Source organism: Myxine glutinosa, chromosome 1, assembly GCF_964187855.1.
Source record: "Myxine glutinosa chromosome 1, kmMyxGlut1.1, whole genome shotgun sequence".
NCBI classification, from domain to species: Eukaryota; Metazoa; Chordata; class Myxini; order Myxiniformes; family Myxinidae; genus Myxine; species Myxine glutinosa.
Genome location: NC_136261.1, coordinates 382,200,158 through 382,227,497, shown reverse-complemented (window position 1 = coordinate 382,227,497; position 27,340 = coordinate 382,200,158). Strand labels below are relative to the sequence as shown.

General features: G+C 46.4%; 1 protein-coding gene across 2 annotated transcripts in view; it reads right to left on the bottom strand.

Annotated features, from left to right (window-relative positions):
• The window catches only part of LOC137416165 (uncharacterized), a 146,751-nt gene that overhangs the window by 79,009 nt on the left and 40,402 nt on the right, over nucleotides 1-27,340 (bottom strand). For both annotated transcript variants that reach the window (XM_068101712.2, XM_068101692.2), the window contains exons 6-8: nucleotides 20,556-20,642; nucleotides 20,127-20,246; nucleotides 19,911-19,933 (exon numbers count right to left, since the gene is read on the bottom strand). In XM_068101712.2, the coding sequence (XP_067957813.2) occupies nucleotides 19,911-19,933; nucleotides 20,127-20,246; nucleotides 20,556-20,642 (230 nt within the window). The remainder of the gene's footprint in view (nucleotides 1-19,910; nucleotides 19,934-20,126; nucleotides 20,247-20,555; nucleotides 20,643-27,340) is intronic.

The following is a 27,340-nucleotide window of genomic DNA, read 5'->3' as shown; positions in this document are numbered from 1 at the left end:
GATGAATGCCTGTGCGACGTCCGCCGCCGTCGTTGACGCCAAAGGCATGGCCTCCGGCCACCGGGTGGTGCAGTCCATCATGGTCAGGACGTGGGTGAAACCCTGCGAGGGGGGAAGAGGTCCCACCAGGTCCACGTGAACGTGGTCAAACCGACGTTCCGGCACTGCAAACGGGGCCAATGTGGCCTGGGTGTGTCGGTGCACCTTCACGCGCTGGCACGCGAGGCACGTCCTGGCCCAGCCACGGACGGCCTTCCGGAGGCCATGCCAGACAAACTTGTCGGCGATCAACCTCTGGGAGGCCCTCGTGCCCGGGTGGGACAGGCCGTGGATGGAGTCGAAAATCCGGCGCTGCCAGCCCGCAGGCACGATGGGGCGAGGCCGCCCGAGGGAGACGTCGCATCAGAGGGCCGTGCCCGCGCTGTGGAACAGCACCTCGGTGACGCGGAGGCCCGTAACGGCGGTCCGCAAGGCCTGGACGTCGGGGTCGGCGGCCTGGTCTGCCGCCATCCAGGCATATTCGATGCCGAGGTGGACCGCATGGGCAACAGACCGGGAAAGGCAATCCGCCACCGGGTTGTCCTTCCCCGCGACGTGCCGGATGTCCGTCGTGTATTCGGACACGGCCGAGAGGTGACGCTGCTGCCGGGCCGACCACGGCTCGGCGGCCTTGCCCATCGCAAACACCAGTGGCTTGTGGTCGACGAAGGCCGTGAACGCACGGCCCTCGAGCAGATGGCGGAAGTGCCTGACCGCCAGGTGGAGCCCGAGCAACTCGCGGTCGAAGGTACTGTACCGGCGTTCGGGCGGGCGAAGCTGCCGGCTGAAGAACGCCAGCGGTTGCCAAGCTCCATGCACCCATTGCTCGTGCACCGCGCCCACCGCGTAGTCCGAGGCGTCGGTGGTGAGGGCGATCGGTGCATCGGGCGCCGGATGCGCGAGCATGGTGGTGTTGGCCAAGGCGAGCTTCGCGCCGATGAACACCGCGTCCATCTGCTCGGTCCAGGTGACGTCACCTTTGCCTGGCTTCCCTCGGAGGGCCTCGTGCAAGGGGCGCAGGGGCTGGGCGATGCGGGGCAGGAAATGGTGGTAAAGGTTTACCATGCCCAGGAACTCCTGGAGCCCCCTGATCGTGCGGGGGCACAGAAACCCCTTCACCACCTCCACCTTGGCCGGTAGGGGGATGGCCCCGTGCCTGGTGATGCGGTGCCCCAAAAAGTCGATTTCGGCGTCACCGAACCGGCACTTGGCGGGGTTCACGATCAGGCCGTGCTGGCCCAGACGTTTGAAGAGCGTGCGGAGATGGTGTAGGTGCTCTTCGTGGGACGCGCTTGCGACGAGGATGTCATCCAGATAGACGTAAATGAAATCCAAGTTGCGCAAGACACTGTCCATGAGGCGCTGGAATGCCTGAGCCGCATTCTTCAAACCGAAGGGCATCCGAAGAAATTCGAAAAGACCGAACGGCGTGATGACAGCCGTCTTCGGGATGTCCTCCGGCCTGACGGGGACCTGGTGGTAACCGCGTATGAGGTCCACCTTCGAGAAGAAGGACATGCCCGCCAACCGGGCGGAGAAGTCCTGGATGTGGGGGATGGGGTAGCGGTCGGGGGTGGTGGCGTCGTTGAGATGGCGGTAGTCCCCGCACGGTCGCCATCCCCTGCCGGGCTTGGGCACGATATGGAGCGGCGACGCCCAAGTGCTCTCAGAGCGCCACACGATGCCGAGCCGCTCCAGCGTAGCGAACTCTGCTTTAGCTACCGCGAGCTTCGTCGGCTGTGGCGGGTTCGGGTGGTCAGTGACGGCTGACCAAAACGTCGGAGTCACCAATGAAGTGCTACGCGCGTGACTTGCTACCAAGGAGGAAGCGGACAACGCAGTTAAACAAAAGTGTCTTTATTGACAAGAGGTCACTGTAGCACTGGCGCGCTCCGGGCTGCGCGCCCAGTGTATATTCTGAGGCCACGCCTACCACTCGGGCGTGGCCGCCGCCCACTTGGTGCGTGGAATGATGTCACCACGCCAGTGGGCTTTCATGTCCGCCACAATATATATATATATATATATATATATAACTGTTAGCCATTAGGGTTTAAACCACATGACTCAATTGATCATAACATCTGAAATTATATATCGTGCTTCTGAAAACTGATTTGAACTCAGCTGCAGGCAGAGGCGGGTGGACAAAATGTGGTTTCGAGACTCGAGGTGCAGGGTGGATCCTTAGCCCAATAAACAAGTCCTTGAATGTATGTGCCAGACAGTAGATAATATGCTCACCGCCCACGTACAGGGAAAACATGTTGCCAAACGCCTTCTTCACAAAGGGAATAATTAATTATATATCTTTGTAGTTTCTAGTATGTCTCCTAAATCAAGGACGTAACCAACCTTGGAAAGAAATATAGACATTACATATCCTTTGATTGTTGTGTATTCAGCATGTGTATTCAATCATTATCCTATGCTTACATCTTTTATGTCTAAGTTTGGCCTTCTGTAGGAAGGGACGATGGTAGGTGGGCCTTTACGGCTCAGTTTTGCTTTGTCTTTAGCGCAGATTCTTGTCTGATATTTTGCTATATATGAAATGCCTTTTTGCTTATTTTGCAGCGAGTGTCTTGAGGAATTGCCCGCTGCATGTCAGGCGGTGCATTTTTGAGCCTTGCTCCACACTGTGTGTTTGTAATCGATTTCATTAAACATTGTTGCTCTGATCTTCTTCTTCTTCCTTCCCTTGAGGTGTTCGACCGACAGATCTGGTGTCAGGAGTGGGATCATCCAGGTGTGCAGACGAGGTGGTTCCTCACGTCCCAGGTCGGGAAGGAGGCCCTGCCGGCACCTAATTTGGGTAAGCATTTTTGCACATCGAAATTGAAAGCCTCCTGCCTTACTTTGGATGTGTGGACCTCTGTCGGCTGTACTACCTGGCTTGTATTCCGAACTATATTTAGTTTAACCAGAGCAGCAGTGGGTAACGAATCGATTATACAGGGCGCCCGAGATAAGGAGGGATACCCCTCAGGTAAGCTTCCTGCGTGGGAAGCAGGTAGACCCATATGTGGGTTATAGATAATAGGTGTTAAGTTACTCCGGCGTGAGAACTGCGTTTAAGGCTAGAGATCGGGGGGCGACCCGATCTTAGGACTACCAGGAGGGATTAACCCAAGAAGGTAGGAAGAATGGGTAATAAGGTAGGAAAGGAGGGAGAGCCGTTGAAGAACACTCCAGCGTTTTACATGAAAAGAGATTATGGGTATGCTGCTTTGCAACCGGGCAAGGCATGGACTATATTGACCGAGGGTTTGAATACGCCTTGGCCAGAGGAAGGGTCATTTGCAATAGACAGGTTAGATGTGCTATATGGGGCTTTAGATGCCCTAGAGAAGAAGAAGAAGAGACTCCCACCTGATTCATGGAAGGTCTATAGTTGGTGGAAGGTGGAGGCCTTGAAGAGACAGGCAGCCTCCAGACAAGCGAGTTTGCGAGGAGAGTTGGGCAAATACCAGGATGAGCGCAAACAGGGTCGAAAGAAGCAGGATAAACAGATGAAGGCGCTCGCAGCGCAGACAAGTCAGAGGCTAATGGTAGCCCGGATTAATTCCGATGAGAAGGAACAGGATGAGGAAGATGAAATCCCTGTTTCCTACCCCCCCCCCCCCCATGGTCCAGTCCCAGGATCTAAGGCTCGTACCCGACACCAGGGCGCTATAGGGGAAACAAATGGGAGACCCCCTAAAGTTCAAAAGACCCCACAACCATCAGCCCCTCAAGTCGAGGACGATGGAGATAGCGGCACAGACACCCCGGGGTTTCCACCCCCGATAGGTCCAGGTCAGAAAGTATACCCTTCACTAGTGGAGTATCAGGCACCAGTGCAACGTGCGATAGAAACAAAGGGAGTGTTCCCCATGCGATGCGTGGGAATAGATGCAAACGGCGTGGTAGTAAGGGAACGTGTGCCTTGGAAAGAATCTGATTTAACGGCCATGCAAAAGAGGGTTCAGGAAATGTTGATCGACCAACCTTTGGATATAGTAATATTGCTCCGTCACTGGATTACAGAGGATGCCCCGGATTGGAGAGATATTTGTCATTTGGGAGCATCTATATTGCCACCAAAGGTATGGGCAAAGGCTAAAACCCTTTCATTATGGCCAATAGATGACCCCATGGCTCGGATGCCACCCATGACCGGAAACGATTGGGTCATTTTGAAAAATCATCTCCTGACCAACATTGGCAATGCGCTCGCGCCACCTGGAGGACCAGATTGGGGAAAAATTGGGAACATAAAACAGAAAGCAGGAGAGACTATCGGCGACTATCGAGAGAGAATAGAAAAAGCGATAGCTCGATGGGGCGGGTTAGGATTAATCCAAGTCGAGGACCTACCCGCTCCCCTGGTGAACAATTACCTAGTAGAAGGGCTTCGGCCCGCATTAAAAAAACAAGTGCATGCCGTCCTTTTCGGTTGGAAAGGAATGGGGACCAATGAATTATGTACAAAACTCGAACAATGTCCGAGCTCCTCCTCGGAGGAAAAGAAGGAAATTAAAGAAGAAATGTTGCAGATGTTGGTAAGGGAAAAATTGGCCCAGCAACAAGCAACAAAAACAATGGGGAGCAAGAAGAAGAAACAAAAGGGGGCAGAAATAATGGGAAGTGACAGTGAGAGTGAGTCAAGTGATGACGAGACACTCAGTCCGGCACTGCAGGCAGCTGTGATGCAAGTACCCCGGGGACCACAAGGGCCTAGTGGGCCAGGGAATCAGACGTGGAGACAACCCCAACAACCCCAACAACCCCAATGGGCTGCTCCACCATGTTCTGTGCTAGGTCCCCCACCGGCCTATTGGCCACCACAAACACCCATGCCAGGATGGGCACCGCAATTAGGACCCTCCAATATGGGCCCCACCCCATGGGTTACCCCCAATTCGGGCATGCCATACGGGCCTTGTGCCCCAGTCCAACAAATGCCGAGGGGAGGGCAAGGGCGCCCACCTCCCTACAAAGGGGGGCGAAGGCCAAACCAACAAAACCAACAGGGGGGTCCAGGACAGGGACCCCCAGGGAGAGGGGCATGCTTTGAATGTGGACAGATGGGCCACTGGAGATGGGATTGTCCAAATTATCCAAGGGGACCACGAGGACCCCAGGGACAGCAAGGGCCGTCATATGGAAACGCCTATTGACGGGACGAATGCGGGCCGCCAAAGGAATGTCCATTGATAACAATGACCCCAGATGAGGAACCGACCTTGACGTTAGATGTAAATGGACAACCACTAGAATTCTTAGTGGATACTGGTGCGACTCGCAGTTGTATCAATAAGGGACAACTACCTACTTTGAAACCCACACACAAGAGCGTCCAAATCCAGGGCGTTTCAGGAAAATTAGAAGCTCTCCCCGTATCAAAGGAGACCCGAGTAATGCTCGGACCGCTAGAAGCTAAGCATGTATTTCTCATGACCACTACTGCCCCAACTAATTTACTAGGACGGGATTTGCTGTGTCGATTAGGTTGTAACATTGCGTGCACCAAAGAAGGTGTATACGTCGACGTCGGAGAATCGAACCGCGATTTGTTAATGATGGCATTGCAGCGCGCCAGCCCAACCGTGTATTGGTGGCGGTTGGAGGAAGGGGCTCTAGCAACATGGACCCATGTGATCGACACGATTGGCGCGCAAACGCAAGAAATTCGTGATTGGCTAGAAGAACACCACATAGCCACAAATTTGAAATACAACCCGCCGCATTGCACCGCATGTTATGACGCGACTGGGAGCGATGATTATTATTTAGACATGGTTGCGGCAGCTTTAGGGGAAACCTCTGATCTTCAATTATCACACATATGGATTGGCCGAGAGGGCATTGGGATTACGGTAACCTTGTCGCCGCGCCAGAGATCAAAGGCTAAGTACCCCGAGGGGATGGTAGCGCATGTTACCCTTAGCACCGCCAGAGGATGGCCACCCGAGAGCATTGGATGGATGATGGACCGACTGCGGAAAACGCCAGTAAGGCGTCGATACAATGTTGAACACCGAACGGTCCATGTGTTGGACAACAATGAAGGGTTCATAATTAATTTGGCACCTCAGGACAGACGAGTTCGATTTGAGATGGTGGAACTGCCACCCAAAGCGGCACACATGGTTAGAGCGGTCCCCACGACCCCAGGGGACTCCGATGGATTGCTCGACACCGTCACCCCGTCACTATGGGCGCAACACGAGAATGAAGTAGGGCGCATTAGGGATGCACCCCCGTTGGTGATTCCAATTAAAGAAGGGTTACCTTTACCACACATTCGGCAGTACCCACTTCGGCACGAGGCTGACGCAGGCATTTTTCCGGTGATAGAATCGCTCGTGCAGCAGGGAATAATAATCGAAACTAATAGCCCATGTAATACCCCCGTTTTCCCAGTGCCAAAACCAATGACAGGAAAGTGGCGATTTGTGCAGGATTTGCGAGAGATTAATAAAATAATTCAGGGTATTCATCCAGTTGTACCAAATGCAGAAGTTCTGATGACTTCCATTCCGCCAGATGCTACACATTTTACAGTCATAGACTTGTGTTCCGCCTTCTTTTCAGTACCAATTGCTCCAGAGTCCCAGTACCTCTTCGCTTTCACCTTTAGGGGGAGACAATTCACCTGGACAGTGCTTCCGCAGGGTTTCGCAGATAGCCCGACCTTGTTTTCACGAGCGCTGCACCGCGATCTCGCAGATGTCCAATTGGAAGGCGGCTCGGTGCTGTTGCAGTACATCGACGACTTATTAATCTGCTCTCCATCCAAGGCAGCCTGCGAGACGGATTCACTAGCGCTGTTAAATGCGCTAGCCGAGAAAGGCCACAAAGTAGGCCGGGAAAAATTGCAATTTGTGCGGGAGATAGTTACATACTTGGGACACGCGATTTCGCATGGGAGACGCGAGCTCAACGCGAGCCGGGTCACGGCCATCATGGAAACCCCGTTGCCTCATACACAAAGGGAGGTGTTGCGATTTTTGGGAATGGCAGGGTATTGTCGTACATGGATAATTGACTATGCGTTACTAGCAAAACCTCTGTATGAGGCGACGAAAAACGACCAGCCACGGATGGTGAACTGGACGGACAATCAAATACGCTGCTACGAAGGACTCAAACGAGCCCTGGTAACGGCCCCAACTTTGGGCCTTCCTGACTATAAAAAGGCCTTCACACTTTTCACCCATGCAGTAGGGGGATTCGCGCAATCCGTGTTAACTCAGACTCATGGAGATAGGGAACGTCCGGTAGCCTATTTCAGCAAAAAGCTTGATGCGGTAGAACAAGGCTTTCCGCTGTGCTTACAAGCCGTGGCGGCTGCCCGATACGCAGTTGAGCGGACGGCCGACATAGTAATGGGACATCCGGTCCTTTTACAGGTACCGCATTGCGTCCATACGCTACTACAACAGTGAAACACACAGCATCTCACAGCCACTCGACTGATGCAATACGAAACAGCATTAATTATGGCACCCAACGTGACGGTGATGCGGTGTACCGTTCTTAACCCAGCGACACTTTTGCCAACAAAGGAGGAGGGAATCCCGCACGTTTGTACGGACGTGGTCCAATTAATATCAACGGTAAGGCCTGACTTACAGGACACTCCGCTACAGGAAGCCGATCACACCTATTACGTCGATGGTTCAGCCAAACGGGCTGGGACGGATCCCTGTTATCTGGGTACGCAGTATGCTCGGATACGGAGACGGTCGAAAGCGGCCGCCTCCCGCCCACCTGGTCAGCACAACAAGCTGAACTGTACGCACTCACGAGAGCGTGCGAAGTAAGCGAGGAAAAGGCAGTGACAATTTATACTGACTCGGCATACGCACACGGAGTGGTCCACGACAAAGGGGCCATATGTAAAATGAGAGGGTTCCTCACTTCAGCGGGAGCACTCATTAAAAATGGGGACTTAGTGCGAAATCTGCTTCATAGTATTATGCTTCCACGTGAAATAGCTGTAGTTAAATGCCGAGGTCACCAGCGTACAAACGACGCTGTGGCCCGTGGAAACGCCCGAGCCGACGAAGCAGCAGCACAAGCGGCAAACCAACAGGTTGGGTATAATATGCCAGTAGTTACGCGCAAACAGGGCGCTAAAGCGACCGCCCAGACAGACGTTCCGACATCCGCACCTACAGAGTTCGATGTAATACAATTACAAGCCGCGGCCTCAAACGTAGAACATCAAGATTGGATTAAATTGGGAGCTCAGCGCCCCGCAGAAGGACAAATGTGGACGATTAATGACAAACCCATGGCACCGCGAGCTTTATTGCCATGGTTGGCACGCATGGCGCATCAAAATGGCCATGTGTGCCATAGGGGGGTGATGAGGCAGGTCACTTCCACCTGGGCAGCACCAGGCCTTTCGGCTGTGGTTACCATGGTCTGTCGCTCGTGCGCTATATGTCAACGGCATAATAGGGGGGCTCCCCCCAGGCGCCGCCACAACGCGGGTCACCCGGCTCCGGTCGGGCCGTTCTGTCATGTCCAGTTCGATTTTTTCAATTTACCGCCTTGTATGTCCTTTAAGCATGTATTGGTAGTGGTGGACATGTTCACCAAGTGGGTAGAGGCCTACCCATGCATCAAGGCTGACGCTATAACGGTGGCCAAGTGCCTTTTGCGGCACTTTATATGTCGATTCGGCGTCCCGCAGAAAGTGTCATCCGATCAGGGCGGGCACTTCACAGGGGACGTCATTAAAGCCATGTTAAAGGCCTTGGGAGTGATACAGTCGTTCCACTGTGTTTACCACCCGCAGTCGGCGGGACTTATAGAACGAACGAATGGCACACTGAAAGGTAAGTTGGCAAAGATTTGCGACGAGACAGGCCTCAAGTGGCCGGAGGCCCTTCCGCTAGCGTTAATGAGCGTGCGCTCTACTCCAGGGCGCACCACTGGTCTCTCTCCGCACGAGATATTAATGGGTCGGCCCATGAGTTTGCCGGTATCGGCGCCAGTGGATATGGCAGCCCTTGAATTACCTATCATGGATGACATGCTTCTAAAGTTTTGCATAGGTCTGTCCCATGTGGCGCGCAGCATACATGAACGTGTTCGGGAGGCCCTGCCGGAGCCAACAAGCAAGCCTATCCACACCTTCGAGGCAGGAGATTACGTGCTGGTGAAGCATTTCACCCGTAAGACTGCGCTCGAACCAAGGTGGACGGGGCCATACCAAGTTCTTCTGATCACACCAACAGCGGTGTTTTGTGAGGGCAAGTCGTCCTGGGTACATGCCACACATTGTAAGTTGGCCATACCCACAAACACAGACACCTCAAACGCACCACCACAGATCGAGGATGCTGCACCACCGCCTGTTAGGGGTGGCAATCACACTTAGTTTAATATACCGCTCTGCCAGCACTGCACCTGCCGTGTCACGCCTCAAGTGGGGGGACACGAGGGCATGGGCGAACACGGAGACATATGCATATGGCGACCAAACCGTTAAGGTCTACCGGCAGAGAGTTATCTGGGGTCAGAGGATAAATATACCCTGCTGCCACATGAAGGAAGACGTATGGACACGGATAATGTGGAGGGCGTTGTACACAGACTCACAGGAAGACAGGTTTTGCTGCCCTCAGTCGTTTGAAGCAAGCGCCACGACAAGGCGGCGCACCAATAGTAAACATGGCCAGGGCAGGTTACAAATGGGGAAAGGACTCGAACAATTTAACCACGCATGTATTACTGAACAGCGGCACTACTCTGTTACTACAATGTGAATTCATGACGTCACAGAGCTCCCCCTACGACTATAGGCCACCATGCATCTCACACATATTAATTCCGCACCCACGGATCGAAAGCAAGAAAAAGCCAAAGGAAAATACGTATTGGACAGTGACCCGTGCAATGGCGAAGGTACAGAACCGATCACGTTGTTGGGTGTGTATGCATTTTCCTCACACCAGTACGACAGGGATAGAAATGGTAGTGCTGCCCCTGTCCCTACGAGATATGTGCTCAGGACCCTTGCGTACCCCATGTCTGACCACAACCTTGGAACTGATAGGCCCAAAATCCCCAGCAGTGTGTTCCCGGGAGTTTCGATATACCCCACCCATTAAGCAGGCTTTGTTAGACAAACCACCTGATCCAGTCTGGGTGACAGAGCAAAAGGGACGGGTGTGTCTTATAGGAAAGGGACACGTTCAGATGGGAACCTCGGAATGCACCCATACCCTGCCATCCGACACCAGAGGGAGAGAAAAGGGGGGCCCCCTTGTAATAACCATAGATGACCAAGCCCAGCATAACGTAACCAAGCTAACCATATCTTGGGGAGCACCAAGCGCCACCCGCGTTGAGATCAGTAAATGCATGGCCTCGGCCCTTATCCCACCCCATGGAGTGATGTTTATTTGCGGAAATAAGGCATATCCATACCTACCCGACCAGTGGGGAGGGACTTGTTATCTGGGATCCATTTTTCCCAAGGTAAATTTGGTAGATCATTTTAATGAAACAGGGTACACCCCTACCCACGAGAGGAAGAAACGATTCTCTCTTTGGAACCCGGATGGAACAGTAAGACTGGACGGACGCTGGTGGCAGGTCCTACTAGGAGCATTTTTTCCCCAAGCGGGAGTGACTATGAATGATTGGCGAATAGATAGTCTCGCATTAGTAATGGAACGAATTGGAAACGAAACTCGAATCGCAGAACTACAATTGGAAGACGAATTAGTGCATATGCGAACAATGGTGATGCAGAATCGAGTGGCTTTGGATATGTTGTTAGCAGAAAAGGGAGGAGTATGTGGGGTGATCGATGGAAAATGCTGCACATATATCCCAGATCACTCGGAAGGCATAGAGGCCTCAATCATTCGGCTTAAGGCCGCGACCCAGGATCTCACGGATAGCCGAAAGGAAAGGGAAGAAGCCAATAATGTATGGTCCAGCATATCAGCCTGGTTCAGAGGATGGACAGGGGTCATTGTAAAATGGCTATTGACAGGCCTGGCCATAATCGTGGGAATCGTACTCACCGTAGTTATAATGAAATCCCTAATCATGATTTGTGTGAGAAAATGTTTCACAGGATGGACCCCACCCACCACCACCAACGGGATGTTACTTTCACTATATGGGAAGGATCCAAAGGCCATTGGTGAACCAGCCAACTCTATCGTCTCGGACCCCCACGATTGGGTTGATGGCCTCGAAGTTTCGTGGCAAGAGGATGTGGCTTTAGGGATCTATGATTCCTGGCTTGAAATCGATGAACCTATTGATGCTTGGGATTCTGATAATGATTATGATTTTAGTTGGGATGATTATACCTGTGATTTAGAAAGTGTAGGTTCTTTTAAGAGCTATTGCTATTATGCCAGCAGTGAGGAGCGGATGGCAAACATGTATCCGGGATATCCGGGAGAACCACCCTCACCACCACTTACACCACCCGTAACAACCACTTTGGGATCGTCTCAGCTTAAAACACCCAACACTTTGAATACTGACGTTGACACAGACTATGTGGAGATGGAGATTTGTGATTATGAGGAGATGGATATTGGTGATGACGAATGTGCCTCCTTTTCTTCCACAGAGCAATCACATGTACAAGGCTTGATGGCATTGGACGTCGATTGTTTGCCCTGATTCGCGAGGACCACACCTGCATAAGGAGGGCCCCAAATCTGGCTGGCAACTGGGTCGCACCTACGCCGTGCCGAGGGTGGATTCGGGATCTGGCCGGGCGGCAGCAATCTCCTAACCAGGCGTCGTCGTCGCGAATTATGGCTAACAATTTATGCGTTGAATGTTAGACGGCCAGTTAGGGCCGATATCTTTCTTTGAGCATGCGTGACGCTGTGTCGCGCCTGGCATGTGACTAATTGGGATGCTGACCACTGGGGTATACGGTGTCTTTCCAAGGAGTTGTCATGTAAAGACAAAGGGAGGAACTGTTAGCCATTAGGGTTTAAACCCCATGACTCAATTGATCATAACATCTGAAATTATATATCGTGCTTCTGAAAACTGATTTGAACTCAGCTGCAGGCAGAGGCGGGTGGACAAAATGTGGTTTCGAGACTCGAGGTGCAGGGTGGATCCTTAGCCCAATAAACAAGTCCTTGAATGTATGTGCCAGACAGTAGATAATATGCTCACCGCCCACGTACAGGGAAAACATGTTGCCAAACGCCTTCTTCACAAAGGGAATAATTAATTATATATCTTTGTAGTTTCTAGTATGTCTCCTAAATCAAGGACGTAACCAACCTTGGAAAGAAATATAGACATTACATATCCTTTGATTGTTGTGTATTCAGCATGTGTATTCAATCATTATCCTATGCTTACATCTTTTATGTCTAAGTTTGGCCTTCTGTAGGAAGGGACGATGGTAGGTGGGCCTTTACGGCTCAGTTTTGCTTTGTCTTTAGCGCAGATTCTTGTCTGATATTTTCCTATATATGAAATGCCTTTTTGCTTATTTTGCAGCGAGTGTCTTGAGGAATTGCCCGCTGCATGTCAGGCGGTGCATTTTTGAGCCTTGCTCCACACTGTGTGTTTGTAATCGATTTCATTAAACATTGTTGCTCTGATCTTCTTCTTCTTCCTTCCCTTGAGGTCTTCGACCGACATATATATATACATACAGTCACGTGAAAAAGTAAGTACACCCCATGTAAAGTTTTGACTTTTTCAACATATTTCAACATACAGCTATTTGATCTTCATTTCAACAATATTGATAGATAAAGGTGATATAATATAACAAATATCATGAAACATTTACATTTTGTAGTCCATTGTAAAATTTTAAGAAACATAAATGCAAATTACACCCCTACATTTATCACTACTTAAAATAAATAAAATTAGAATCAGGTGCACCAGCTCAGGTGCAAATGATTAGAACATCGTTAGAGAGGATCTTGGAGGAACCTGTCTTATTTAAACCTCAGACATTTAGTTTGGTTTGCTCTTTGTTGTTGAAGTGTGCGTCGTCACCATGCCCAGATCAAAAGAGCTCTCTGAGGCCTTCACAAAGAAGGTTATAGATGCCTACGAGTCTGGGAAGGGATTTAAAAAGATCTGCAAACAATTTGAAATCAATCATTTGACTGTCCGGAAGAAAACCTACAAGTGGAGAAAATTCCAAACAACTGCCAACTTGTTCAGGCCAGGCCGTCCCAGCAAGTTCAGCCCGACAGCAGACCGCAAGATGCTGAAAGAAGTCTTTAAGAACCCCAGAATGTCATCACAGGACCTACAGGTAGCTCTTGCCACTGTTGATGTCAAAGTGCACGAGTCTACCATTAGAAAGAGGCTGCACAAATTTGATCTACATGGGAGGTGTGCCAGGAGGAAACCTTTGCTGTCCAGAAAGAACATCAGGGCAAGACTAAAGTTTGCCAATGATTTCCCTGGCAAAGACCAGCACTTCTGGAACAATGTGCTCTGTACAGATGAGTCAAAGGTAGAGCTATTTGGCCACAGTACCAGAAGACATGTTTTGGCAAATACCAAAGACAGCATTTGACCACAATAACCTGATACCAACTGTAAAGCATGGTGGTGGAAATATTATGGTTTGGGGCAGCTTTGCTGCATCAGGGCCTGGGCAGCTCACCATCATAGAATCCACTCTGAATTCTTCATTGTACCAGAGGGTGCTTGACGATAATGTGAGGCCATCTGTTGGAAAGTTGAAGCTCAACCGAAGGTGAACCTTGCAGCATGACAATGACCCTAAACATACCAGTAAATCCACCAAGGAATGGCTGAAAAGAAAGAAATGGAGGGTTCTGGAATGGCCAAGTCAAACCCTGGATCTAAATCCCATCGAGAAGTTGTGGGGGGATTTGAAACGAGCTGTGCATGCAAGAAACCCCTCAAACATCGCACAGCTGAAAGAATTCTGCATGGAGGAGTGGGCAAAAATTTCTCCCAGTCGATGTCAGAGACTGGTAGACAGTTATAAGAAATGCCTACTTGAGGTTGTTTCTGCCAAAGGGGGCAATACCACCTATTAGAGCCAAGGGTGTACTTACTTTTTCCACATGCGAAATTTGCATTTATGTTTATTTAAATTATACAATGGACTACAAAATGTGAATGTTTCATGATATTTGTTGTATTATATCACCTTTATCTATCAATATTGTTGAAATGAAGATCAAATACCTGGATCTAAATCACTTCCGTTTCCGGTCTTGCTGGCGACGGTTCGTTTTTTCGCAGGTCTCCACGCTCTCCATCGAAATCGAAGTTAAGTCATTGTTCCAATTTGTATTTTCGTTATAACTGTATTTCTTTTATGGTGTATGTACGTTTATTGTCCCGTCAAAGATTTTCGGTGCAAATCTTTCATACCTGTATTGAAAATCGCGTTAATTCGTGTCGTCTCGAGGTCTTGTACAGTGTACACTGTACAACCTTGAGGCTTTGTTTTTCTCTCAGCGCCTGTCGTTTGTGATCCAATAACTTTCGTTCTCTGTTTTCGCAGTCTTTCCACCCCAAAGCCTACTTCCTTATGTAAATCTCAACTCAAAAAAAAAAAAAAAAAAAAAAGACTACCTTCTCTGTGCTCATTCGTTTATTCATTCTTATTCGTTCGTTCGTTCTTCGACCACGTGTTTCTCCCCCATTTCCCCAGATAGATTGTCAAATTTCAATTCGTTATTTTATCGTCCATGTGATATTGTTTGATTATAGTTAGTTTTGGTTTGAATTTCCTGTAACTCGTAATTAATTAATCGTTTTCTGCCCTTGTGTGTGGCCTTGTAGTTGTACCCCCGTCGGTGTTTTGTTAACTTAAGTGTGTTTTGCTTGGCTCTTGGTTTTTTCCCTTCTACCCCGAACATAATACTGTCTAACGTTCTAATTCCCCACCACCCCCCCCCCCCCCCAAAAAAAAACAAAAAAAAACAAAAACATTTATTTTATTTTCTCCACGTGTACTGTTGTCTCATCCTGTATTTTCTGTCCAGGTGTGCTGTTCGCCCCACCCCCATTATCTCCTTGCCATCCACCGTTTGCCCTGTTCACGTGACTCGTGGTGGTCCCTCTCGGCTCTCCCCCCGTTGGTATTTTTGTGCATATAAGATTGTTCATAGTTCTGTTTAAATATTTTAAAATATGCTTAACCTTTCCCCTTCTGTTTTTTATTCAGTGGTATATTACAACACGCTGTTTTTCTTCCTATTTAAAAGGCTTTTCTCAATTTCCTCTCCAACTCATTCCACTTCAAAAAAAAGAAATTCAATATCTTATACGTCTCCCTCACTACATGGTCTAAATTCACATTCATTCCATCCCTCCTCCATCATCCTGAACCGGATTGCTTACTTGAAAATCACAACAAACCCAATTTGTTATCAATGTTCGTCTTTCATTAATCATCCACTTTCTAAACTCCCCTCTTGCCCCTCCCATCCAAATCCCCCCCCTTGCACCTACACTCCGAAACTTCCCCCTTGCCCCTCCACTCTTAAACTCCCCCCTTGCCCCTCCACTCCTGAACTCCCCCCTTGCCCTTCCCCTCATAAACTTCCCCTTTGCCCCTCCCCTCCTAATCCCCCCCTTGCCCCTCCACTCCTGATCTCCCCCCTTTCCCCTTCCCTCCAAAACTCCCCCCTTGCCCCTCCCCTCCTAAACTCCCCCCTCACTCCTCCCCTTCAAAACTCCCCCCCAATCCCTCCCATTCAATTCTCCCCCCATACCATTCCTCTCCAATTCTCTCTCCTCCCCCCTCCTCCTCCAAGCTGCCTCCTCCCCACTTCGTCTCCCTTCTATCTCATACCTCCACCCCCCCAAACCTTCTACTTTCCTCTGCCCCCCCTCAAACAACCCCTCACTGTGTCGCATCCCTTCACCAGCAAACCTTTCATCCTCCTCATCCTTCCCTTTCTTGGAACTCTTCTGCAACATCTGAAACACTATCAACTGCTCTCCCTACCTCCCCCTCTCATCCTTCATCTTACCCTACTCCTCCCCTCCCCTGTCCTGTACCCGATGCTCCCCCTCTCTCTTCATTAACGGTATGGACCTCAAACATCCGGGGCCTTCGCTCAAACCTGACTGATCTCTCCATACAGGTTGCTTCTGACAATCCAGACTTGATCTGCTTAACAGAGACTTTCCTCCTTCAAGATGTCTCTGATTCCTTAATATCTCTTCCTGGTTACTCCCTCCTCCGGTATGATAGACCTGAGCCTCGGCCTGGTGGTGGGGTGGCTATCTTTGTCAAAAACTCTCTTCCTCACTCTCCTTGCACTGCTCTCTTTCCTCCTCACCCGCAGGAGTACCTCTGGTTACGGCTTCCTCTCCGCTCCCACCTTTTGTTCATATGTGTTCTGTACCGTCCCCCAAACAGTGATGACTCCATCTACATTTCAATGTCTGACAACATGGACCAACTTCTATCCACTCATCCCAACTCTCTCTTCCTCATATGTGGTGACTTCAACTGTCATCATGCCACCTGGTTGGGTGTGGGTTCCTCTCTCACTAGTCATGGCACCTCAGCAAAGGACTTCTGTGACTCACTGGGATTGACACAATCTGTCAATTTCCCGACCCGGATCTCAGCCAATGGAGTATCTTCTCTTCTAGACTTGGTTATGACAAACTTCCCTGCTAATGTCTGCTGCTCTTCTTCTGCTCCAATCGGTTCTTCTGATCATGTGCTTGTCAAAGTGGACATCTCTCTGGCCATTCTCAGAGAGCCTCCTCAGCGTCGACGAGTCTGGCATTTCACTCAGGCCGACTGGGACGGTCTTCAAGCAGCCATCAATCGTCTGGATTGGTCTCCCATCTCCACTGCCTCTGACATCAATTCTTCCTGGGAATTCTTCCAAAGCAAACTGATCTCTCTCATGCACAGATTTATCCCATCTCGCCTTCAATTGTCTTACCCTTCCTCCCGTCCATGGTACACTGAATCTTGTGGTGAGGCAGTTGCCCTGAAACAACTTGCCTTTGCCTCTTGGAAGGCTAATCCAACTGAAGGAAATCTCAGTTCCTTCCACCAAGCTCGGAACAAGTGTGTGTCTACCCTCAGGAGTGCCAGGATGCACTATCTCTCCTCACTCAAGAATGAACTCTCAAACCTGTCTCCTTCCTCCAAATCCTGGTGGCGTCTGGTCAAATCCGTTTCTGGTGTTTGTTCCCCCTCCATCCCCTCCCTTACCTCAAATGGCCACACAGTTGACATCGCACGTGACAAAGCCGAATGCCTCAACTCTGTGTTCGCCTCGAAATCCTTAGTCCCAAACCCATCTCTCTCTGTTCCCACCTTTCCCAGTCGAACCCAAATGCTCCTGGACTCTGTGTCCTTCTCTCCTGACAAGGTGGAGGAGTTTTTGTCAAACCTCGACTCTGATTCTGCAACTGGACCAGACGGCATCAGCCCACAGGTCCTAAAATCCTGCTCTGCCGCTCTATCTCACCCTCTCTCTGTTCTTTTCACCCTATCTTTTGCTCAAGGTCATCTGCCAGCATCCTGGAAATCAGCTAACATTACCGCTTTACACAAAAAAGGTGCAAAAACAGATCCTTGCAACTACAGACCAATCAGCCTGCTCCCAATTATCTGCAAAGTCATGGAATCCATCATTGCTTCGGATATGAAATCTTTCCTCTTCTCCAATGGCTTGATCTCTGATCATCAATTTGGTTTCAGACCAGGTCACTCTACTCTGGACATGCTGCTTCTGCTGTCTCAACAATGGATGGAGGTCCTGAATGCCAAACAGGAAATCAGAGCTGTCTCCCTTGACATATCAAGGGCCTTTGATACGGTCTGGCACCCAGCTCTGCTCACCAAACTCTCCTCCTATGGTATCCATGGAAATCTCCATGCATGGCTTGCGGACTTCCTCTCTGGTCGTAGTCAACGTGTGGCCCTGAATGGATTTCTCTCATCTCCCCTTCCTGTTCAGGCTGGAGTTCCCCAAGGAAGTGTGCTGGGCCCTGTGCTTTTTCTGGTCTTTATCAATGATCTCTCTGACTCTCTGGAAAATCCTCTCTATCTCTTTGCTGATGACTCCACTCTCTGCCGCTCCATTCCTCTTCCCTCAGATAGGCAGTCTGCAGCCTCCTCACTCTCTGAAGACCTGGACAAAATCACAGACTGGTCAAACAAGTGGAACATGTCTTTCAATCCTGCCAAATCTCACTCTCTTACTATGTCTCTCCGAAGAGATCGACTGGACAACCCTCCCATCTACTTTCTCAACAATCCTCTCCAAGAAGTTCTGTCACTCAAGCTTTTGGGTCTCACTATCTGCCATGATCTTTCTTGGGAAAACCACATTTCCAAGCTGGCCTCCAAAGCCAGTCGCCGACTGGGCATCCTCCGTCGTGCGAAGTCCTTCCTCGGCACACCTGAGCTCCTCACCACATACAAGGCTTTCATCCGCAGCTCAATGGAATACTGTTCTCCCCTATGGGCTGGTGCTCCTGCCTCACACCTGGCTCGGCTTCACGCTGTTGAATCCAAAGCTTTCAAAATCATTGGAATCTCCCGCGATGAAGCTATCTCTGAGGGCCTTTCACTCACTCACCGCAGGCAGGTAGGTGGTCTTTCTGTCTTCTACCGACTCCTCTCCGGCCTTGCTCCCCCAGCTCTCTCCGTGCTCTGTCCCCCAAATATTCCTACAGGTCGCACAAGATCTGCCAGCAACCCTCTGATGGTTAAACTGCCGAAATCTCGGCTCTCTGCTCACCTTCACTCTTTCATTCCTCTTTTCTCCCGCCTGTGGAACAAACTCCCACACTCCCTTCAATCTCTCTCCTCCCTCCAGGTCTTTAAAACAGCTGTTCACCACCATCTCTTATCTTCCCCCATCCATAACCTTGATCTTTTCTACCCCCACTAATTCACCCCAGATCCACCTTGTTTGAAATTCCAACTTATTTCCTGGAAATCCTGGCAGTGTCCATATGTTTATACCTCTCCCACCCCCCCCCCCCTTCACATGCCTCCCCCCCTTCACATGCCTCCCCCCAAAGCCCTCTCCCTCCCACAGATCTCTCGATGTCTCCATGTCTCTCGGTCCCTGCTCTCAAATGTTGTGTTTGTGTCCTTCCCCCTCTCTCCCCATCTTGTCTACCGCTCCCGATGTTATTTGTTTTATGTGTCTGTTTGTCTTTCTGTGTGATTAATTTTCGCTCTTTCACGAGCCTCGATCTTGTATACAAAAAAAAAAATAGCTGTATGTTGATATATGTTGAAAAAGTCAAAACTTTACACGGGGTGTACTTACTTTTTCACGTGACTGTATTTATATATATATATATATATATATATATATATATATATATATATATATATATATATATATATATATATATATATATATATATATATGTATGTATATATATATATATATATATATATATATATATATATATATATATATATATATATATATATATATAGTATTTAAGACATTAAACAAAGGGTAAGAGGTTGGGGAAAGTAGGGGGTGATATTGTATTTACTTATTTAATTTTTTTCGAGGCGATACCTTTGAGATGGACAGGAGGTTGTTGACCGATAGATTGCCCTACCACCCTCACCTCCCTCCCACCCCCCCTTGGGACACCTGAAATCGGTGCTTTTCAGGGGATAGTCCCAGCATTATGTAACTATTTGAAACTAGACTGGAAGGGTGTACACTGTACAGTGATCCCAATATAATTCCAACAAGGGTGAAAGCCATGAGGCACATGCCTTGGAAGACTAGTTAATTTACTCTAATTGTTCTGAAAATCATGTACAAGGTTATCATCCATCATTGTCAAATTAATTGAAGCAAAGATTTCAAATGGTACTTAACATAGGTAAACGATTCCAGGCCTACCTGTGGACAAAACCTTTGTCTCACTGAAAAGACAAGAAAATAATAGATGAGAAAGGTGTTTTTCACATTCCTTGAACAGAAAGTTTCATCATCAACAACTTACAAAATCAGTTTTCATCTTTCTGAAAAATTCACAAGGTTACACGAGAGAACATGATTCCTTCCCACTCAGAGACCTTCCCTCTTCCCAAGTATAACCTCACAGTTAAGACTTACCGAAAGGTGAAATGAATAACAAGATCAGGAAGAGTCCAATCAACAAAAGAAGAAAGAACCACCAGGGAGGAGACTCGGTAGATGTAGATGTGGATGCAGTGGTTTGAAAAACAGGTTCACCTTTTGTGGGGAAGAAGATAAACAAGTGTCCAATTAGTGAGACCAGGGATGATTTCCAAAGATAGGAATTGTTGAAGGATGGATCAACATAATTGATGTGCAGTAATTCTCTTTTCCTTGGTTTATAAATTATATTTCTCGTACTAACAAATCCTGAACATTTGCCTTAAAAACACATCATCGATGTTTATTTCTGTGTTTTAAACTTTGTTTATCTTTTAATTTCATCTTCTGTATTTTCTCTCTGGAAAACATTCCATAACTAAACATGAACATTGTTTGATTACATCTCAGACTCCTCCAACTCACACTTGCTCCCTTTCCTGTGGAAATCTTCCCGGCAATCACATTGTCGGTTATAGTCAATGTCACACTCTCTCGTTGCAATCTCACTCTCTGTAGAAAAGAAAGAACCAGAGGGGCAATACACCTGTTGAATAAACAGTATACTGCACTGAATAAAGGTATTTGAAACCAATTTCAATGGTTGCTAGAAGACAGGGCAGCATGTAGAATCATACTAACATAATCATAAGACTTGAAACAAACAAACAAAAAAATACCTATATTGGGGGGCAACCCCCCCCCCCCATCCCCAACCCAGTATACCTCCTCAGACCCCAATTTTTACTCCCGCCAGGGAGTAATGCATTCACTCGTGTCCGTGTGTGTGTTTGTGAACAAGATATCTGGAAAAGTTTTGAACGGATTTGGATGAAAGTTGGTGGGATGATTGCCCTTGGGATAAGGAAAAATTGATTAGTTTTTGGTGAAGCTCAGGATATTATTCCAGATCCAGGAATTTTTTACCATTGGAAGATAGGGCTCCTTTTTTTAAAACATTATTTTCTATGTATTCTATATTTAACATTGTGATATGAAAATAGTTTTCATATTTGTTGGAAATGTAGTTTAAACTCGTGGTTATGCATTAAAGCGGTGTACTTTGTTACGTCGTCTTCAAGGTTCTTGTCTAATCCTGCGAACAAACATTGATACATCATGGGTGATGAAGGCTGTGGTAAAGTTTCATCGAAATTGCGTGTGTAGTTTCTGAGAAAAAAGCAAATACCTATTTTGGGGGGCAACCCCCCCTCCCCCCGTAGACGCCCAAAGGGGCAGATTTTTTTTTATTGCGGTGAACAAACTTTGGTACATCACGGGTGGTGAAGGTTGTGGCCGAGTTTCATCGAAATAGTCTGTGCAGTTTCAGAGAAGAAAGCAAATACCTATTTTGGGGGGTCATACCTGGATCCACTTTGACACCCGGTAAATCCCCTTAGACCCCAATTTTGTTAATGCCGTGAACAAACTTTAGTCACTACACAACAAATGTAATTTGTGCCAAATTTGGTCACAATCCCATCAGCGGTTTCGGAGAAGAAGTTTCAAGTGTTGACGAACGAACGGACGGACGGACGGAAGGACGGACAAACGCGCCATCGCCTAAGCTCCCTATAACTTCGTTCCAGGTGAGCTAAAATCAGGAGGGAGAGTAAAGAGATGAAAACAGGTAAGCTGTATCACAATCATTTTAGTAATGGGAAGTTACAGGAGCAGGGTGCTTCAACTTGGGGGTAAACTTCGAAATGATGTTTTACCATCCTTGGCTGGCCCGGATTTAGGAATGGGCAAGTTGGGCAGTTGCCCCGGGGCCTCCACAACCATGGGGCCTCCACATATGGACGATCAGAAGAAGTTGCACTCTCACTGTCTGAAAATTTCGAGTTCAGAATTTTCTTCCAGTAATTGATCAGTTTCTGAGTTCATTGGAGCAACGATTGGAAGCCTATGAGAACACCTGTTCTCTTTTCGGTTTATTGCATGAACTGGAATCACTGGACTGCGATGAAATCGAAGCAGCTGCAGCAAAATTGGTTACTGAGTACATGGATGATCAAGATAAAACACTTGGTGTTGAACTTGTGCAGTTTGCAGCCTTCCTCACTCATTCACTGGAATACGAAGATGATAAGATAGAGACAGAACATTTCCTTTACAAACTGTTGATGGACAAGAAAGTTGCGGATACATTTCCAAATGTCGAGATAATGCGACGGATGTACTTGGTGCTCATGGTCGCAAACTGTTCTGGAGAACGTTCATTCAGTAAAATGAAGTTCATCAAGAACTACAATGTGTCATGACAGGCTCAGTCACCTGGCCTTGATGAGTATTGAATGTGACATTCTCAGAGAGATTGACTTCGACAAATTGATCCAAGACTTTGCAAGGGTCAAGTCTCGTAAAGTGCCTGGTCTGTAAATATAGGTATTAGTTACTTTACTAGATTCTGAGGATTGATCATGATTGACCTGCTAGCTTATTCACTATTCAGATTATTTATACTTGAAACAGGAACTTCGTTGATTCTTATAAATTGATCATGATGTTTAAAGATGTGCCTGCTTGCTTATTCAAATTCTTTATGCTTGAAACAGGAACTTCGTCGATTCTTATAAATTGATCATGATGTTTAAAGATTTGCCTGCTTGCTTATTCAAATTCTTTATGCTTGAAACAGGAACTTCGTCGATTCTTATAAATTGATCATGATGTTTAAAGATGTGCCTGCTTGCTTATTCAAATTATTTATGCTTGAAACATAGGAACTAGATTCTTATATAGATTGATCATGATGTTTATAGATGTACATTTTTATTCAGAAAATGTTTCAGAAAAATCATAAATTCAAATTCATAAATTCAAATTCAGAAATTCAAATTCAGAAAATTCAGCCTCCACTACTGAAGGCTGCCCAGCGGCTTCCAAATGTCTAAATCCAGCCCTGATCCTTGGAATGAAAATTCTTGATTGTAACCTTTGCTACCCCGTCATGAATGTTGACGTTATCTTGTCGACAGCTCTGACCCTTTACCGCATCATGAATGTTGACATTATCTTTTCGACAGCTCTGACCCGTTGTTACTGCATCATTCATGTTGACGTTATCTTTTCGACAGCTCTGACCCGTTGTTACTGCATTATGAATGTTGACGTTATCTTTTCGACAGCTATGACTCTTTGTTACTGCATCATGAATGTTGACGTTATCTTCTTGACAGCTCTGATCCTTTGTTACTGCATCATGAATGTTGACGTTATCCTCTTGACAGCTCTGACCCTTTGTTACTGCATCATGAATGTTGACGTTATCTTCTTGACAGCTCTGACCCGTTGTTACTGCATCATGAATGTTGACGTTATATTGTTGACAGCTCTGACCCTTTGTTACTGCATCATGAATGTTGACGTTATCTTTTTGACAGCTCTGACCCTTTGTTACTGCATCATGAATGTTGACGTTATCTTGTTGACAGATCTGACCCGTTGTTACTGCATCATGAATGTTGACGTTATCTTGTCGACAACTCTGAACCTTTGTTACCACATCATGAATGTTGACATCAAGTTTGATTACAATCAAGTTTCATGACAATTAGGTTTCATTACAATCAAGTTTCATGACAATCAAGTTTGATTACAATCAAGTTTGATTACAATCAAGTTTGATTACAATCAAGTTTGATTACAATCAAGTTTCATTACAATCAAGTTTCATTACAATCAAGTTTCATTACAATCAAGTTTCATTACAATCAAGTTTCATTACAATCAAGTTTCATTACAATCAAGTTTCATTACAATCAAGTTTCATTACAATCAAGTTTCATTACAATCAGGTTTGATTATAATCAAGTTTCATGACAATCAAGTTTGATTACAATCAAGTTTCATTACAATCAAGATTGATTACAATCAAGATTGATTACAATCAAGTTTCATTACAATCAAGTTTCATTACAATCAAGTTTCATTACAATCAAGTTTCATTACAATCAAGTTTCATTACAATCAAGTTTCATTACAATCAAGTTTCATTACAATCAAGTTTCATTACAATCAAGTTTCATTACAATCAAGTTTGATTACAATCAAGTTTCATTACAATCAGGTTTGATTATAATCAAGTTTCATGACAATCAAGTTTGATTACAATCACGTTTGGTTACAATCAAGTTTAATTACAATCAAGTTTAATTACAATCAAGTTTAATTACAATCAGGTTTGATTATAATCAAGTTTCATGACAATCAAGTTTGATTACAATCAAGTTTCATTACAATCAAGTTTCATTACAATCAAGTTTCATTACAATCAAGTTTCATTACAATCACGTTTCATGACAATCAAGTTTCATTACAATCAGGTTTGATTATAATCAAGTTTGATTACAATCAAGTTTGATTACAATCATGTTTGATTACAATCAAGTTTGATTACAATCAAGTTTGATTACAATCAAGTTTGATTACAATCAAGTTTGATTACAATCAAGTTTCATGACAATCAAGTTTCATGACAATCAAGTTTGATTACAATCAAGTTTGATTACAATCAAGTTTGATTACAATCAAGTTTCATGACAATCAAGTTTGATTACAATCAAGTTTCATGACAATCAAGTTTCATGACAATCAAATTTGATTACAATCAAGTTTCATAACAATCAAGTTTGATTACAATCAAGTTTCATGACAATCAATTTACTCTCCATGAAATGGAGAGGAAACCTATTATTACTGCAAGAGTTTTTCTTATTATTATATTATTCTTCCGCCCTATTTTGCACCTCCGAAAATTTCATAATTAATGTTCTCAGCAACCGCTGGTCAGGTTGACAGGAAATTTTCAACAAATGATCGCCTCGGCTCCGAAAATTTTATAATGCTAATTCTGACGTCAGAGATCACGTGGTGTGGGCGCCATCTTGTAAAACAAATTCAACTTTTCCCCTCTGTATCTCCGAAACGGCTAAATGGAAAAATTTGACGAATAGCTCGTTCTAAAGAACTCTTCAATGGGAACAAAAGACTTGTGTATCGAGTATATTAAAAATGCTAATGTTAAGAGGTTAGAATTCGTCAAACAAAAAATTTCTCCCCCGAAAATGGGATTTTTTCGCAGATGCTAAGTTAAAACAAACTCAGTTTGTGAAAAATTTCGAAGTCATACGTCACATGGTTCGGCCGCCATCTTCTTTTTCGTAAAAAAACACAAAAAACCCTTTTTCTCCGCAACGGCTGAACGGATCGAGCCCAAACTTGGCATGCATATTCGCATACCCATGACGAACAAAAAAGTCAGCGAGCACGACATCATCCGACACATGGTTTCAGAGTGATGGCGTTTTAAAGCTCAAACAAGAAATGGTATCACCTCCATAATTTGTGGAGATATCGAGTGGAAACTTTACACAAATGTTCTTCATGGCGGGATGTTTCAATGTTACTTGAGACATTTTGAAAAATCACATGGTTTGGCCGCAATAAATAATGGAAGTTAAATTTTAAAAAGCTTGTAACTCTTGAACCACTACATGGATCGACTTGAAGTTTTAAGGCAATGTAGCTCTCATCAAGCGGAACAAGGGTGCAAAATTTCAAGATGATTGGATGTACGGTCGCGAAGCTATAAGTCTTTATTGTTGAAAGAAGAAGAAACACACCATTTTGTCCTTCCAGGCCATGTCTCCCAGTGCTATTGCCATTTTAATTTTTAATTTCCTTTAAAAAACATTTTCTCTGCAATAATAGGGCCGATTGAGATCAACCATAGGAGGCACTCGGTCTGTAGAATATTTTAATGGTAATTATGACGTCGCAGGTCATGTGGTTCGGCCGTCATATTGTTTTTCATGAAAACACGAAAACCCCTTTTTCTCTGCAACAGCAGAACAGCTCGAGGCCAAACTTTGCAAGCAGAATCGTATACCCATGATGAACAAAAATGTGAGTGAGCATGACATCATGCGACACATGGTTTCAGAGTTATGACGTTTTTAAGCATGAACCTTTAAAACCTAGCTCCTCCCTCATTTTTGATCCAATCGAGGAGAAACTTCACAGATCGGTTCAGCATATCAGTCTACTAAAACGTCATTTTAGAATTTGCGATAGGTCACGTGGTTTGGCAGATATCGTTAATTAAACGAAAATATTTTTTTTAAATGGATATCTCTTGAATCGCTTTATTGATCGACGTGAAACTTCATAATGTAGTAGAAATCATGAAGAGTAACAAGTCTGCAAAATTTCAAGATGAGTGGATGTACGGTCTGGAAACTAGAAGTTGTTATTGCCTGAAGAAGAAGAACCACACCACTTTTATTTGACCAGGCCAAGTGACATAACCACCTCACGAGCTAAGGATAGCTCGAAATTAAATTGTCTTCGGATTTGGCAGTCGCTAGAGGGTGTTAACATTCTAATGCAACAAATCTGGGCAAATTCTGATGAATTTTCGTAAAACTACACGATATTGTCATTTACATTGGAAATTAACATTGTAAAACTCTCCGCCGCCTCGGCTTATTTCTCGCTCTGAAGTTCATCCTGTCTTCAATTTTAAGGAGAAAGAGGTATCTGCAAGCAATGGTGACCTTTATTTGGTGGAAATCCGATTGAAAATGACGAAGTTATTCAAAATCTAACATTTTAAATGGATCGCATTTCCAAAGTGAATTCTTCCTCAGGTAAATCTCCATGCGTGCAGGCAGACCTTGCGGCGTCAATTTTGCTCTGATTTCAAATCGGATTTCGATTGTCGTATTGCCTCGGATGACTTAACAAAATAGCACAACAAATTTGGTGACAATCATGAAAAATTTGACCAAGTTCGATCGACGGGATACTTCTTTCTTACGCTGACATACGGCACGGGCCACGGATGACGTCATGCCATGGCATGACGTTCTTCCACGGGTGGCAGATATCGTTAATTAAACGAAAATATTTTTTTAAATGGATGGGGTGGGGGGGGGGGGGGGTGTGTGTGTGTTTGTGTGGAGAGTGTGCGTGTGGGGGGAGGGGTGTGGGAGTGTTTGTGTGTGTGTGTGTGTGTATGTGCATGTGTGTGTGTGGGTGTGGGGGGGGATATGTGTGTGTGTGTGTGTGGGGGGGGGGGGGTTGGGGTGTGCATATGGAGGGGGGTGTGTGTGTGTATGTGTGGAGGTGGTGTGTGTGTGTGTGTGTGTATGTGTGGAGGGGTGTGCATGTGGGGGGAGAGGTGTTTGTGCGTGGGTGTGTGGGTG